Source organism: Pongo pygmaeus, chromosome 16, assembly GCF_028885625.2.
Source record: "Pongo pygmaeus isolate AG05252 chromosome 16, NHGRI_mPonPyg2-v2.0_pri, whole genome shotgun sequence".
Lineage (NCBI taxonomy): Eukaryota > Metazoa > Chordata > Mammalia > Primates > Hominidae > Pongo > Pongo pygmaeus.
Genome location: NC_072389.2, coordinates 24951427 through 24965863, shown reverse-complemented (window position 1 = coordinate 24965863; position 14437 = coordinate 24951427). Strand labels below are relative to the sequence as shown.

The 14437-nt window shown below is 48.0% G+C and overlaps 1 protein-coding gene across 1 annotated transcript; it reads left to right on the top strand.

Moving 5' to 3' along the window:
* Positions 1 to 422: 422 nt before the first annotated feature.
* On the top strand, positions 423 to 13697 carry LOC129028681 (putative golgin subfamily A member 8G). The gene is made up of 19 exons (XM_063653220.1): positions 423 to 588; positions 2285 to 2404; positions 2991 to 3050; positions 3239 to 3319; positions 4175 to 4213; positions 4473 to 4520; positions 4609 to 4693; positions 4789 to 4898; positions 5932 to 6018; positions 6124 to 6231; positions 6427 to 6514; positions 6901 to 7157; positions 7425 to 7493; positions 8843 to 8918; positions 9351 to 9442; positions 10012 to 10109; positions 10192 to 10292; positions 10382 to 10537; positions 10623 to 13697. Exons 1-17 carry the CDS (start codon positions 505 to 507, stop codon positions 10253 to 10255), a joined length of 1566 nt encoding a protein of 521 aa, XP_063509290.1. The 5' UTR covers positions 423 to 504; the 3' UTR covers positions 10256 to 10292; positions 10382 to 10537; positions 10623 to 13697.
* Positions 13698 to 14437: the final 740 nt, after the last annotated feature.

The window sequence follows — 14437 nt, the reverse complement described above, 5'->3', positions numbered from 1 at the left end:
CATCTTGGAAGCAGAGACCAGGCCCTCACTAGACACTGTATCTGCTGGAGTCTTGATCTTGTTCTTCCCAACCTCCAGAACAGAGAAAATAAACTTCTGCTCTGTGTAAATTACCCAGTCTCAGGTGTTTTGTTATAGCACTATGACACAAATATATACATATATATAAAGTATACACACATATATTTTTTAAAAGCTTTTAAAGCAAAAGCCAGCCCCGCCCCTCTCCCAGAGTGGGTGGCCTCTCCCCTCTCTTAGAGTGGGTGGGAACAGCGGTTGCATGGGCAGCTTTCCTTGTGGGCCACAGGTCCCTCTGGACACATGATACCTGGCCACGCCCCCTTTCCCTTTCATCTTTCTCATTGACCAATGAGCTTGGAGCATTAAGGCCACACCCCTATTCTGCATTCTACTGGAGCCCTGGTTACGCCTCCTCTGGCTCAGTCGCACAGCTACCTGGTAGGTGACTGGAGGTGTTGATCAGTGCTCCCTGGGATTTTGCTGATGTGGCCCCAACCCTGCCTCCTTCCCCACCCTGCGATGGCAGAAGAAAGTCGACAGAGCAAATTGGCAGCAGCCAAGAAAAAGGTAAAAACCCACCAGATCACGGCCCCCCAACACAGCTACAGATCCCCTCCAATGACAAGACTGCTGCCAGAGTCCATACCACTTCTGAGGCACACCAGACTGGGACCCCCACCCGGGTGCCTCTGGGCTACCCCCACCAAAGTTTTGTCAGTCAGCCCCACCCCTTCAGCAAGCAGCCCAGTCTCTACCCTCACCAATCACCCCAGGGTGACTTTGGGCAGGTGAATCCTGGGGCTCCCCACTCCTTTACTGTGCTCTCATCTCCTGCTGCCACAAGCTTGACCTCCCTGGGCTCTTTGGGCTCACATCTCCAAGGACATGGGTCTCACAGCCCCAGGCCCCACCCTCACCAGTCATCCCTGGGTGACTTTGGGCTGGTGACTCCTGGGGCTCCCTGCTGCAGACTCTGCCCTCCCCTCCTGCTGTCTCAAGGTGGACCTCCCTGGGCTGTGTGCACTCACGTCTCCAAGGACCTGGGTCCCATCTCTGTTTTTCCCTCCCCTATCATGGAGCGGTGACTCGGACATCATGCTGATGTGGTCCCTCCCCCTCACCAGGAGGAGTGGAATGTAGTGATGTCACAGTCCGCCTAGTAACTGTCATTACTGCAAGACTGGCCTTTGATCTTACAACCCAGTCCCCTAAGCATTGTCACCCCATTTCTAGTTCCTCTGGTCACAGCACAAATTTCCAGCTGGAAGGGGAATGGAGACTGGGACCTAGGAGCAAGAGGTTTCAGGCTGCCTCACTCCCTTAACATAGACATTGACAGTGGGAAAGGCCTACAGTTCCCCTGTGAGCTCAAAACATTGACAGTATCTCTGGATGCCAATTGGAGAATGGGTTTGGTTTGTCTTGGTTTTCTCCCAGGCTTCTACTTTCCAGAGAGATTTTAACATTTTTTTCTGAGTTCTCCACCTCATATTCTAATTCTCCATGGTTCTGGGACCAGACTGCCCTTCAGTCAGTTGTCTCTGAAGTGAGATTTGCTCATCTTCTGTGGAAAAGATCTTGGGAAACTGAACTTGACAGCTTGAATCTTCCTCATATTGTGTAAACCTGGGGTACTTTGAGTGCCACAGGATAAATGTGGGACATCTTTCTGAAGCATCAGTTTCCCTTGATTCTCTTGAGATCAAGAGAAAAAACATTAATGTACTTAGGGATGACAGTAACATAGGTTTCTAAGAGTATACCAGACATCCTCTGAAATGAGGCTTGGGTTGTCCTCTTTCTGATAAATTCCCAGATTTAACAGAAAGGCTTCCTTCTGCCAGGAGGACACATTGATATAAAAGTTTGAGAGGTACTGGTGCGCTTCTTCACACTGACAGACGTGTGAGGATGTATGACTCTGAACAACAAGGCATACAGTTCCTGCCTACTTAATGTTTACTTTTCTACCTCTGCCTCTGGTTTTTGTCCCTGGCAGCTGCTGATTCTTGGCAAAACCCCAGAGTTTGGAGTCAGAAGACTGAGTTTCAAAGTTCCTGTGTCACCTTTTTCTTTTCTTCTTTTTTTTCTAGCCATGATATCAATCTCTCTGAGTCACTAAATGATTGTGACAACACCTTGTATAGTTGTTGGTATCATTAAATCAGATGGTGTATAAAAGTATTTTATAAAAACTGTAAAGGAGGATGTGGCTTTAGGGGCTGATAGTTCTCATGAGTATTACTGCTCTTCTTTCTGACAGTTAAAAGAATATTGGCAGAGAAACAGCCCTGGTGTTCCAGCAGGAGCCAAGAGGAACAGGAAAACAAATGGTAGCATCCCTGAGACAGCCATTTCTGGTGGTTGCCACTCACCTAGAGATGTGAGTCTTGGCTGACCAGGTTCCTAGGGACAGGGGAACCAAGGGGCAGAAGAGGATAATTGTTAAGATTGTGGATGGACTGTTGGGTACCAGTGAAGAATTCTAGGTTTGAATCCTACCTCTTTGTCTGGTAGGGATATGATTTAGGGCAAGTTGCTTGACCTCATTGGGCCTCTCTTTTCACATCTGTATAATAGAGATGGTATTGTTTCACTTCCATTTGTGAAGTTTAAGTGAGATTTATTATTGTTGTTTTTATGTTAATCCCTAGTACATGACCTGCTGTAAACACCCAGGACACCCAGGATATGGTCATTGCTGTTTGATTTTCCTCATCCCCAGTCTCAAGGGGAAGCCAGGACAATGAGAACAGTCACTTGCCATCAGGAATCACTGAAAGGGCCCCAGGATGGGATGATGCGGAGATAAGAACCATGAGAGAAGTTGGCACAAAGGAGTTATGGGACAAAGGGTCCAAGACAGGCAGAAAAGAAAATTGTGCCAGTTGATGGGGAAGAAAAGAAGTCAGAGGGCTTAGATACTGAGGGGGACAGAACATCTCCATGTGCACTCTCATCTCTTGTAGTCAGCAACAGATATCCACGGGGAGGGCCCTACATCATCTGCTACCCTGAAGGATCTGGAGGTAAGAGGCTCTGGGCAGAGGTGCAGTGACCCTGCAGGCCAGCCCTCCAACCTCTGCCCACAGCGGGGACTGGGTGCCCCTCTGCCAGCTGAGACAGCCCATACACCACACACCCCAGCCCTAATGATTGTTCTCTGTACCTCTCCACCCACTCCTCCTCCACCTCCTCCTCTCTGCATGTGCCTCAGAGCCCGTGCCAAGAACTAGCAGTAGTCCTGGACTCAAGGTCTGTAAAAGTCAGTCAACTGAAGAACACCATCAAAGCTTTGGTAAGAGTCCAGTGGGGTCCCCTGATTCCACACTGCCAATCCTGGGCTCCAGTTTCCCCTTGGGGCCCTGAAGAAAGGGGATGGGGGCCCCTGGTGCCAAGAGCAAATAGGGAGCTGGGGTGCCCAGGCCTCACCTGGAGGGACCCCAGAGCATGCAGCATGGTTCTTTTTTGCTGCCCTCTTTGCCAACTCTTTCCTCTCCAGACACCCCTGTTCGAGTCCTTGCTACACATGCCCTGGGCTTGTTGCCTCTCGGGGAAGTGCTAGCCTGACTGGTTGTCAGGGGCCCTGTATTTCTGCCCATGACTCAGTCCCTAATTTGCTCTTTGATTCTGGACAAGCCACCTCTCCTTTTTGGGCTCTTGTTTCCAGAGAAGGTAGTGAGTGGCAAAGATCTCTGTTAGCTCTGAGTGTCCGACATTTAAAGGCCTCCTAGAATGGAAACCTCAGGGCCAAGGGCTCCTGTCTGTCCTTTTCCACCCTAAATCTTCTGTGAAGAACCGTACCTGGCCCGTACGTGCTCAGTAAATGTTTATTGAATGAACGCACTTTTCTAAATCACAAGTTAGCAGAAGGGGGTGACTTTCTCAAACTCCATCTCTAGAGGTTTATGTTACTGTCCTCTCAAGAGATTCCAGATTCAGACCTTGAGTTCTGTGGCTGTGGACATAAGCCAACAAAGACCCAAATCCTCTGTCCTTGGGAGCTTGAGGAGAGTTTACCAGTTCGAGTTCCCACTGGGTCTGAGAACTTTGCCTTTAAAATCCATTCCTGGCCCCTGCCTACCACTGCCTGGTCTGGGGAATAGAGTTGAGGAGGCCACCCTCCATCACCTTAATGTGACTCTCCCCACAGAAACAACAGAAGAAACAAGTGGAACATCAGCTGGAAGAAGTAACATGATTTCTTTGTTTGCTCGCGACATGACTGCTGGGGAACACTCAGATGTAGAGGCCCCGAATCTCATCTCACTCACTCCCAGCCTGGGGAAGAAGGCTCACCCCCAGATTCCACCCCACCCCCACAGGGTCCCTGATAACCTGGTCTCATGGGTGGGCCTGTCCTGGGGCAGTGGTGGCATTCTGGGGACATGTCTCTTGCTGTGCCATCTCTGCTTCTGCCTGGTAAGAGCTCTGTCTTCCTCTTCCTACAGGAAAAGAAAGCAAACAATGAGAAACAGAAAGCTGAAAGGGAGCTAGAGGTGAGTGGAGGGTGTGAAGTTTCCTCCTGTCCTCTGGAGAATGTTTCTTTCCCTCTCTTTCAGCACTTGCTTGGCTTTTCTCCCAAAGTTTCAAATCCAGAGATTGGACATACAGAAAGGGAAACTAAATACGGACCTGTACCACATGAAACATTCTCTCAGATACTTTGAAGGTGGGAATCTGGGCACCCTGTCATCCTTCAACCTGGGACTTTGACAGGTCTTCAGGGGGAGTCCTTTGGGCCCCATCTCAACTCTCTTATTACAGAAGAGTCCAAGGATCTGGCCATCCACCTGCAACATTCATTGCAGCGTAAAGGAGAGTTAGAGCGGGCTCTCTCTGCTGTCACCACCACACAGAAGAAGAAGGTGGACAGGGTGAGTCCAACCACCTGCCCCATCCCCTGGGAGCCCGGCTTCACAGATGGAGGAGTCAGCCTAAAAGTCCCTGCTGCAGGTTGGAGTGTCCTGCCCAGAAGGCAGCATGGCCATTTCTCACTGCTTTTTTGTATGGTTGTTAGCGGCAGCCTGGGGCTGAGTCATCTGCTGTGGGTGAGCTGGGGGGCACTCTGGGGAGTGAGCACTGGACACAGAGCTTGGAGGCCAAGTGCCTGCCCTGCCCTTACCTGGCTGTGGTCTTGGCCAAGTCCTAGGTGGGGTATTGGGTACTTGTACTGTGAAGGCACAGAAGAGTACATTTAGTATGTTACCATTTCTGTAGAGAGAGAAAACGTGTGTGTGTGTGTGTGTGTACATATTATGATAATATACATAAAACATGTTTGCAAGGGTTCATAAAAACTCAGGAGAGAGCAACAGGGTGGCTAGGAGATACTGCCCTTCTGTACCTTCTGAGTTTTGGATTATGTGAATGTATCATCCTTTCAAAAAGTGAACAAAAGATTAATTTTCCCCTTCCTATCTGTGCCCCCACCCCCAGCAAGAAAAATGGGCTTGGAGAATTGGATAGAACTGAGTGTTTAAATCCCGGCTCTGCCTAAGTGATCTTAGGCAAGAACTTAACCTCAAATACTCCATGTTTTTTCATCTACACAATAGAGGTAATCATAGTAACTGTCTCCTATGGTGGTTGCCAGGATTGAATGGGATTGCTAGCATGGTACCTGGTGAAGCTCTCCATAAAGTTTCAAACAGTGGTAATAATAACAGTAATAACAATAGCAATATTATCTGATGTCTCTGGGCCTCTGTTAGCCAGCTATACATTCTATCTCTTTCCCTGTCCCTTCCAACTTTACTGAGTTCTTCAAAAACCAAACCACAGGCTTGGAAATGCCTTGATCTTTACTGACTGACTTGTATATTGGGCCTAGCCCTGGCCCTTTTCAGGGGCACAGTGTGGAATGGCCTGGGCTCCCCAGATTGAAACTTCTCACTCTTCACCATCCAGTTCTCCAGCCGCAGTAAAGCACATATGGAGTGGAAGTTAGAGCAGTCCGTCCGGGAGCAGGCACCGCTGAAAGTGCAGCTGACACAGGTGAGGTTTTCAGAGGGAGGGATGTAGAAGGAAGATGACCCCGGTGGCCAGGAGCAGGTGAGGACCAGTGACAGCCCTTCCTAACTTCTGTGCCCATTCTTGCAGTTGAAGGAGCCGCTTAAACAAGTCCAGCTAGAAAGGGATGAATATGCTCAACATATAAAAGGAGAGAGGGCCCGGTGGCAGCAGAGGATGAGAAAAATGCCACAGGAGGTGAGATCTGACCCTTCAGCACCCCCACCTTAGATAGGTCACTGGATCTTTCTGGGCATCTGTAAAATGGGAATAGTACAGCCAGAGGTGGTCCTGGGTCTGGGCTTTGTGGAGGTGGAGGCAGAGAGGCAGATGATAGCCTGTCCAGCCTCCAGCCCCTCTCTCCAGGGCCCTTTCCCCCTGTGTTTTGGGCAGGTTTGCACATTGAAGAAGGAGAAGAAGCATGATAAGCATCGGGTAGAGAAGCTGGAGAGGAGCTTGTCCAAACTCAAAAACCATATGGGTACGATGGGGCTGGCGTGACCTGGGAGAAGGACTGGCATCAGAGGGCTGTGAGGGTGGCTTCAAATGCCCCAGGGAGGTGGGTGGATGGAAGGGCTTTGAGGCAGAGGGAAAGAGGTCTGTGCCAGGAGACGGCAAGCCTTGTCATCTCAATAAGCCTCAGTGTCCCCGTCAGCAAAGAGGGCCCATTGCCAGCCACCCACAGTGCTCTCCATCTGAAAGTGGTTTGGAAAATTGGCTACCATCAGGGTGAGGAATCATTAGCAGCGAGGCCAAGTTTGGGGAGCCTGAGAGGATCTGTGGACCAAGAGGAGGGTTTTTCCTTTATTTATTTATTTATTTTTTTTTGAGAATCCAGAGGCCCTTATTGTCTGCTTCCTTTCTCAGCTGAACCTCTGCTCCCAGAGCCCCCAGCAGTGCCCTCTGAGGTGGAGCTGCAGCACCTGAGGAAGGAACTAGAGAGAGTGGCAGGAGAACTCCAGGCCCAGGTGGAGAACAATCAGTGCATAAGTCTCCTGAATGAGGGGCAAAAGGAGAGGTTTCAGGATCAGGAGGAGAAGCTTCAGGAGCAGGAGGAGAAGCTTCAGGAGCAGGAGGAGAGGCTTCAGCAGCTGGCTGAGCCACAGAGCAGCTTCAAGGAGTGGGTGCATTGCCCCAGCTGGGGAGCCTGTCTTCCTCCCTAGCCCTCCAGGCATTTGTTTCCCCACCTGTAAAACAGGGCAGTGTAGCCCTCACATGAAATGTTAATTCTAAAGGCACCTGTGAGCAAGAGCCCTGCTCTGGTGGCTGTGGGAGAGAGGGGATGATTTTTCTAACCTGCCTCCACCCTTCCCGGTGCCATGGGAGGCAGACACCAAGTTCTGGGGTCTCCAGCTGCAGTGGGTGGCTGCTGATTGCTTCTCTCTATCCAGAACAAGGAGAAAAAGAGTGTACTACAGTTGGAGCAGCAAGTAAAGGAGCTGCAGGAGAAGCTAGGCAAGGTGAAGGAGACGGTAACCTCCACCTCATCCAGGAAGGTCTGGGAGGCAGGCAGCAGCCTCTGGGGAGGGGAGGTGCCAGGCCAGAGGCAGCTCCAGCCTGGGGGCAGGTGACCCCAGCACCCTCCAGGGCAGTCCTGTGTCTGTTTCTTGCTTCCTGCCCTCTGACTTTTACAGGTGGGTAGCCCTGGGCTCCTCCCAGGTCTGGACATCATCATCCCAGCTAGAGGCATGGAGCCCCCCAATCAAAGGGGAAGACAGAGTGGTATAACAGGCTCCTTATGCCAGGTGTGGTGGCTCATGCCTATAGTGCCAGCACTTTGGGAGGCTGAGGCAGAGGAATCACTTGAGGTTGGGGATTTGACATCAGCCTGGCCAACATGGTAAAACCTCATCTCTACTAAAATTACAAAAAAAAAAAAAAAGAAAAATTAGTGGGGCATGGTGGCGCATGCCTGTAATCCCACCTACTCAGGAGGCTGAGGCATGAGAATTGCTTGAGCCCAGGAGGCGGAGGTTGCAGTGAGCTGAGATTGCACCACTGTACTCCAGCCTGGGCCACAGAGTGACACTCTGTCTCAAAACAAAACAAAAAGTCTCCTTAGATTAAAACTGGATTCCAGCCTCGGTTCCACTGGTCACCATTCAAATACTTCACATCTCTAAGTCTCTGTTTCTTTAACTTCAAAAGGAAGTTAGCATTTTCCTTACAGAGGTGCTGAGGATTAAATGAGATAATACATGGAAAGCATTAGGCCTGTAGCACACTTAGCAGATGGTGGTTGGCTCCCACTACTTTTCTACCAGTCTGTGGTCTACAGTTGAAATGGTGAGAAGAGGGTATGAGATTTGAGGCTGGGGAAGGAGGCATGGGGTTCTAGGAAAGCAAGGCAGTCACTTAGGCCTGAAGTAAGGGGCCAGGGGCCTGGGCAGGCGACAGAGCCCCACAGTCCCCTCGCTACCCTATTAATGGGCCCAGAATCTAGAAGCCAGCCACCACGTGCCCTCACACCCAGGGTCTTCCTGGGAGCTGAAGAGCCAAGAGGCTCAGAGTCTGCAGTGGCAGCCAGACCATTACCTGGGTCACCTGCAGCAGTACATGGCCACCTATCAGCAGCAGGTGGCCGCCTATCAGCAGCTGACCTCTGAGAAGGAGGCGCTGCACAGGCAGTGACTGCGGCAGACCCAGCTAATCAACCAGCTGCAGCGGCAGGAAGCTTGGGGCACAGTGGTGGCCGAGATGACCCGCCAAAAGTTGCAGGAGACCCAGGGGAGGGAGCTGCCGAGGATGGGGCCGTGAGGGGGATGACCTGCCAAACTCCGTCCCTTCTCACACTTTCCTGGCCCCTTAGGAGCGCCTGGAAGCTGCCAGCCAGCAGAACCAGAAGCTAACAACCCAGCTGAGCCTCATGGCTCTCCCTGGGGAAGGTACGGGAGACCGCTCAGAGGAAGAGGAGAGAGCCCCAGGAGGAAGGGGGGACTGCTAGCAGCATAGGATTGAGGAGTTGGAAGAGACCTTTAGAACAGCTGCTCATTATGCCGACCGGGTGTCTGCACTAAGTTCAGCATCAATATGGTGACCTCCTGGGAGCGGGGGGGCCACCAAGTCGCCTAAGGATGGCTGAACTGGCTGAGGTCAGAAAGGGAGCAGGTCAGAACTCCCGCACAGACCAGTAGTGGGAATGTGCCTGGGCAGTATAGCAAGATCTTGGTTCTTAAAAGTAAAAATAAAGAACAGCAGCTCATTCCTCCCTGGGGAGGGGCTGGCTTAGGGTTACACGGTGAGGGTGGAGGCAGAGGTGGGCCCACTGTACCTCCCTTGTTGGGTTGTCTGAGGACCACTCTGGCCAACTCCCTCAGGAGATGGAGGAGGACATCTGGACAGTGAGGAGGAAGAGGCACCTCAGCCCATTCCGAGCATCCCACAGGACCTGGAGAGCAGGGAGGCCATGGTGAGCCTGACTCCACCTGAACCCATTTTGCCACCTTTCTCTGTGGTCCCTCCAAGACCCCTTTATGCTCTTAGTTTCCCTGCCTTCTGATTTCTCTGGACCCTCACCCCTTCCGGGAGCCAGTGGTCAGACACCATTTCACCTGTGACCAACACGTTCACTCTCTGAGGCCCCAAGGGAAGGGGCTGTGCTCCACCTGCCTGTCCCATTTGTTCTGTGTATGCCCCTGCAAGAATGCTCACATCTTACCCTCAGGTGGCATTTTTCAAGTCTGCTGGAGCCAGTGCCCAGGAGAGGCAGGCATGGCTATGAGAGCAGGTGAAAGAGCAGAGGGTATGCTGCCAGAGCCTGGCTCACCAAGTGGCCTCGGCCCAGAAGGAGCCAGAGGCAGTGGTCCCAGCCCCCACAGACTGAGGGCGAGTCTGTGAGTGGGGAGACCGAGTGGGCCCTGCAGGAAGTCATGCAGAAGCTGGTCCATGCCAGGACTCACCTCCAGCTTCTCCATGATTTGAAAATGCCACCTGAGGGCAGGTCGCTGCCGAGATGTGACCCCATTATTTTGGCTCCAGAGCGGCTTTATGGACCACCTGGAGGAGAAGGCAGACCTGAGTGAGCTGGTGGAGGAAGAACTTGGATTCATCCAGTACTGCAGAGACAGATGCCATCAGTGAGTGGGAGGCCACGGCATGGCACGGGGAGCTGCAGGGCTGTTGGAGGGGCCCCAGCATCTGAGCCCTGTCCCCCCGCAGGAAAGTTCATCACCTTATCACAGAGCCAGGGGGCAGTGCCAAAGATGCGGCACCTGGAGGATGACATCATCAGGCTGGCCCTGGACAGGGAGGAGATGAAGGTAGAGTGTGCAACATCTCTGTGGGAGTGGGGGTGGGGGTGAGGGTGGGTGCAGGCATCGGCATGACAGCTGAGCACCCCTCCCTCCAGGTGAAGCTCCTGGAGCTGCAGGAGATGGTGTTGTGGCTGGTGGAGACTACAAAAAGGGGTACAGCAAATTCCTGGCCGCTGCCCAGAACCCTGCTCATGAGCCCGGTCCAGGAACCCCAGCCCCCCAGGAGCTTGGAGCTGCCCACAAGCATGGTGGTGAGTAGAGCCCTCAGGCGAGGTGGGCAGGCAGGAGCAGGGGGGCTCGCACTGTGCTCAGATCCCCGCCTCCCTCTCTCCAAAGATCTTTGTGAGGTGAGCTTCACTGACAGTGTGGAGTCTGCGCAAGGAGAGGCCAGGGTGGGTTCTCCCCATGACAACCCTACTGCACAGCCAATCATGCAGGACCAGCAGGAGCACCCAGGCTTGGGCAGGAACCACTGTGTGCCATTCTTTTGCTGGGCTTGGCTGCCAAGAAGAAGGAGATAAATATCACTGTCATCCAAGAGCTGCTCAAGAAATTTTTTAAAAAGAAACAAAGTTATTGGTTAATCTCCTACACAATTCATTTACTTCATTTGAATGTTACAGCCACTCATGATTATTTGTGTTTCTAATTTATAGTTTAAGTTTCTTTGTAAATAGTTAAAAGAGAGTTGGACTCTGTGGCTTTCACTGATGTTCGCTCTGGTATCCTTTAGCAATTTTCTTTTTCAATTTCATAATTGTAGGTCATTAGCATGCATATTGAGTTTGCCCTTATGTGGTGGGAGTTCAAACACACAAAGACCCAGTATTTGCACGAAACTATTCTCGCTGGTTTGGAATAGGCTGCCATGTGTTTTTAATGTTATTGCCACATGTATATTCATTACAGAATTCAGATAAAATTTGCTTACGTTCTGCTATTGTTTGATCTAATCTTAATCAATATGTGGTTTGCCCCCAAGTGTGCACTGTTTAATACTTTGTAATATGCCACCATGAGTACAGACACTTAGAGTTGTTTAAAGGCCGAGAACTGGAAACAGCCTTTCCCCCATTTTCTGTGTATTGGTGATGGGAGTAATAACATTTTGGGGGAGCTTTTTAAATCTCACAGAAGAGGAAAGTGGCCTGCTCTGGCAGGTATGTGCAGGATAGAGTGTGTTTCATTTGTTCTGGTGCCAGGAATTAGTGCTGTACTATGGTAGTTTCCTTAGGATTTGTATGTGTTCTGGGCTCATGAAGATATTGCATCATGAGCTGCAGCAGTTGTACTCTTTTTCGATCACCTAAAAAGGGATTATTTCTGAGGAATGAAAGGTTCCCATCATTGACTGTGGATGTGGAAAACCTTTCCTAGCTTAGAGCATTTGTATCTACAATACATTTTGAACTCAAAGTTCATGTTCCCTGTTTTAATCACATGACTACATGTCCCAGCACACAAAAGGGCACTGGTTGGCATTCTTCTTAATGTATTTAGTAAAGATCATAAGAAGTCCTTTAAGAGTTCAACTGTCCCTGGAACAGGCATACAGGCTCTAGTCAAGAATGAATTAGAGTGAAGGAAAGCTGTGTGACACCTGGCATTCCCCTGTTCATGGAGCTTCTCTGAGGCTTGAAGACTGATTTTACCATCTAGACGTCTCTGGCTATTACCTATTCTTCAACCACCTTGGTTACTCTGACATAGGAATTTACTTCTTTTCCTTGAGTGGAAAACACTTTAAAAAATAATAGAAACATTATTATAAACTAATATATGTGAGAGTACTTAGTTGAAACAAAAAAGAGTTGTAGTAAACAGTATTATACTATCTTTGAAAATCAAAGAAAAGTTTATGCAACTTAAAATGTTTACAAACTGCAGTGCAATCTACTGTTTGTGAATGTCAGTGTATTAGGAAATGTGTCTACACAATCACAGAGTTATATTTCCTCACAAACTACGAAGAGTGAAATATGTTTTTGTAACTCTCAGTTTCAGTTAGGGGCATATTTTGTGCAGTATTTATGTGATTGTGCCTATGCATGATGAATGAATGAATTTCAGTCATACATTGCGTAAATCATAACTCGATGATGCTTGGGAAAGGCTCAACAGTTCAAACTTCATGAAGTTCTAATGTCTGTGTTCCAAAACATATGACATTATTAGGATGTAGGGAGATATGTATGTGTGCTCCCTGGGGTGGGGATTTCTAGTTACTAGGCCATCTCCATTTTTAGCATTTGGCATCCTCATGACAGAACTTAAAGTCCTGTTCTTGCCTTTTATTTTCTGAACTTGCCACTTTTGCATTCTTTGAGTTCAGTTTAAAGACAAGTCCATTTTAAACCCTTGGGCTAGAAATCGGACCACTGTTAATTAGCCACATTATTTGGTCTAATTTTTTTTCTTTATCATTCTGAAACTGGGTTTATCTAATACATTGATAAATTATTTCAAAGGTAATTTTATCATTGAAATCACTTCACTTTTACCCTGACAAATATCAATGACTAAGAATGACCTTCGGATAGGGTTTAGCATCTGTAACCAATCTGACAATAACGTGTTCATCAGGTGCCTATGGATTAAATCACACATTGGCACATTTAAGCCAAATGCCAGTCTGGAAAATAAATTTACTATATTAATTGAAATAGCACTCTTTGTGGAGGTATTTGTCATACGTTTAAGAAAAAGCTAAAAAGAATGGAAATCATAGGCCAATAACTTAAGTCTTTCTTCAAAGTGCATGCAGTCTTTTGTGACACCTGATTCAGCCGAGAATTTGTGCTCTTCCTCATTCAGTATAAGGCAGCTTTCAATTTGCTTAGAAGGCAACATTGGAAGGTTAGAGTTCATCAGAAACATAGAATTTTAAAATGTGAGTTCAACTGAATAAATTTGAATTTCTGTAGGAAGAATCAAAACACCTATTTAAAGATTGCAAATATAATATTTTTAAAGTATTGGATTAAATCTGATAGGTTTTCCAGAAATGAACAAAAATCAGCTCTAAACAAAAGCTGATTTTTAGAAAATTTGAAAATGTAAATCAACCCTATCCATAATATAGTTTCTCTAAATCTTTATCTTAAAGAGTCATTTTAAAATAGTACAACTATTAAAAAATGTAACTGCTCTCTTAATGTTCTGAAATAAAACATTTAAAATATGAATACTGTAGTTTAAAAGAAAGAAATGGTGGGAAGGAAAAGTAGAGAAAGAAATGCCAGTTCCAGTCCAAAGCTTTATTTGCCAAGTGTTCTTGGAATGAATTTTTCCAATTTACAAATTCTTGTAAACAGAATGTATAATGGAAATACTGAAAGACTTTTGCCTAACATGGCATTATTTGCTGCTGGTGTGATGCTACTGTAATGTAATAAATTATTAAGTTGTTGCAAAGTGCTGTTTTTGTCTTAAAATTTTATTTTGCATGTCTTGAAAACTATAGTATTAAAGGAATTGATACTGCGCAAATGCTGGGCATGCTTGGCATGAGATAATCTGTTTCATTTTTACAAAATTGTAATATATGCAAGGGTTTATTAAAAGAACACAAAATAAAAAAGTTATGGGATAAAAAAAGTTATGGGGTGAAAAAGTTACAGGATAAAAAATGTAAAAAATTGTGGCAAAAAAGTAGAAAAAAGTTTTATGAAAAGTTACCCAAAAAAAGTTATGAAAAAGAAGTTATGGGATTTTAAAAAAAGTCATTGGAGCTGGGAACGGTGGCTCATGCCTGTAATCCCAGCACTCTGGGAGGCCAAGGTGGGTGGATCACGAGGTCGGGAGATCGAGATCATCCTGGCTAACACGGTGAGACCCCGTCTCTACTAAAAATACAAAAAAAAAAAAAAAAAAGAGCCAGGCATGGTGGCAGATACCTGTAGTTCCAGCAACATGGGAGGCTGAGGCAGGAGAATGGTGTGAACCAGGGAGGTGGAGCTTGCAGTGAGTCAAGATTGCACCACTGCACTCCAGCCTGGGCAACAGAGTGAGACTCCATCTCAAAAAAAAAAAAAAAAAAAAGTCATGAAATAAAAATAAAAATTAAAAGCAGGCCCCTATAAGCAAAGCCTGGAGAAGTGGGGCTGGAGTCTCCACTGCCACCATGTCCCTACCACCCCTTCCCAGTCACC

Coding starts and splice junctions, on each gene's coding strand:
- LOC129028681 (XM_063653220.1), top strand. CDS start 505: ATGTGGCCCCAACCCTGCCTCCTTCCCCACCCTGCGATGGCAGAAGAA. Junction 589..2,284: donor TGGCAGCAGCCAAGAAAAAG/GTAAAAACCCAC, acceptor TCTTTCTGACAG/TTAAAAGAATATTGGCAGAG. Junction 4,521..4,608: donor AAGCTGAAAGGGAGCTAGAG/GTGAGTGGAGGG, acceptor TTTCTCCCAAAG/TTTCAAATCCAGAGATTGGA.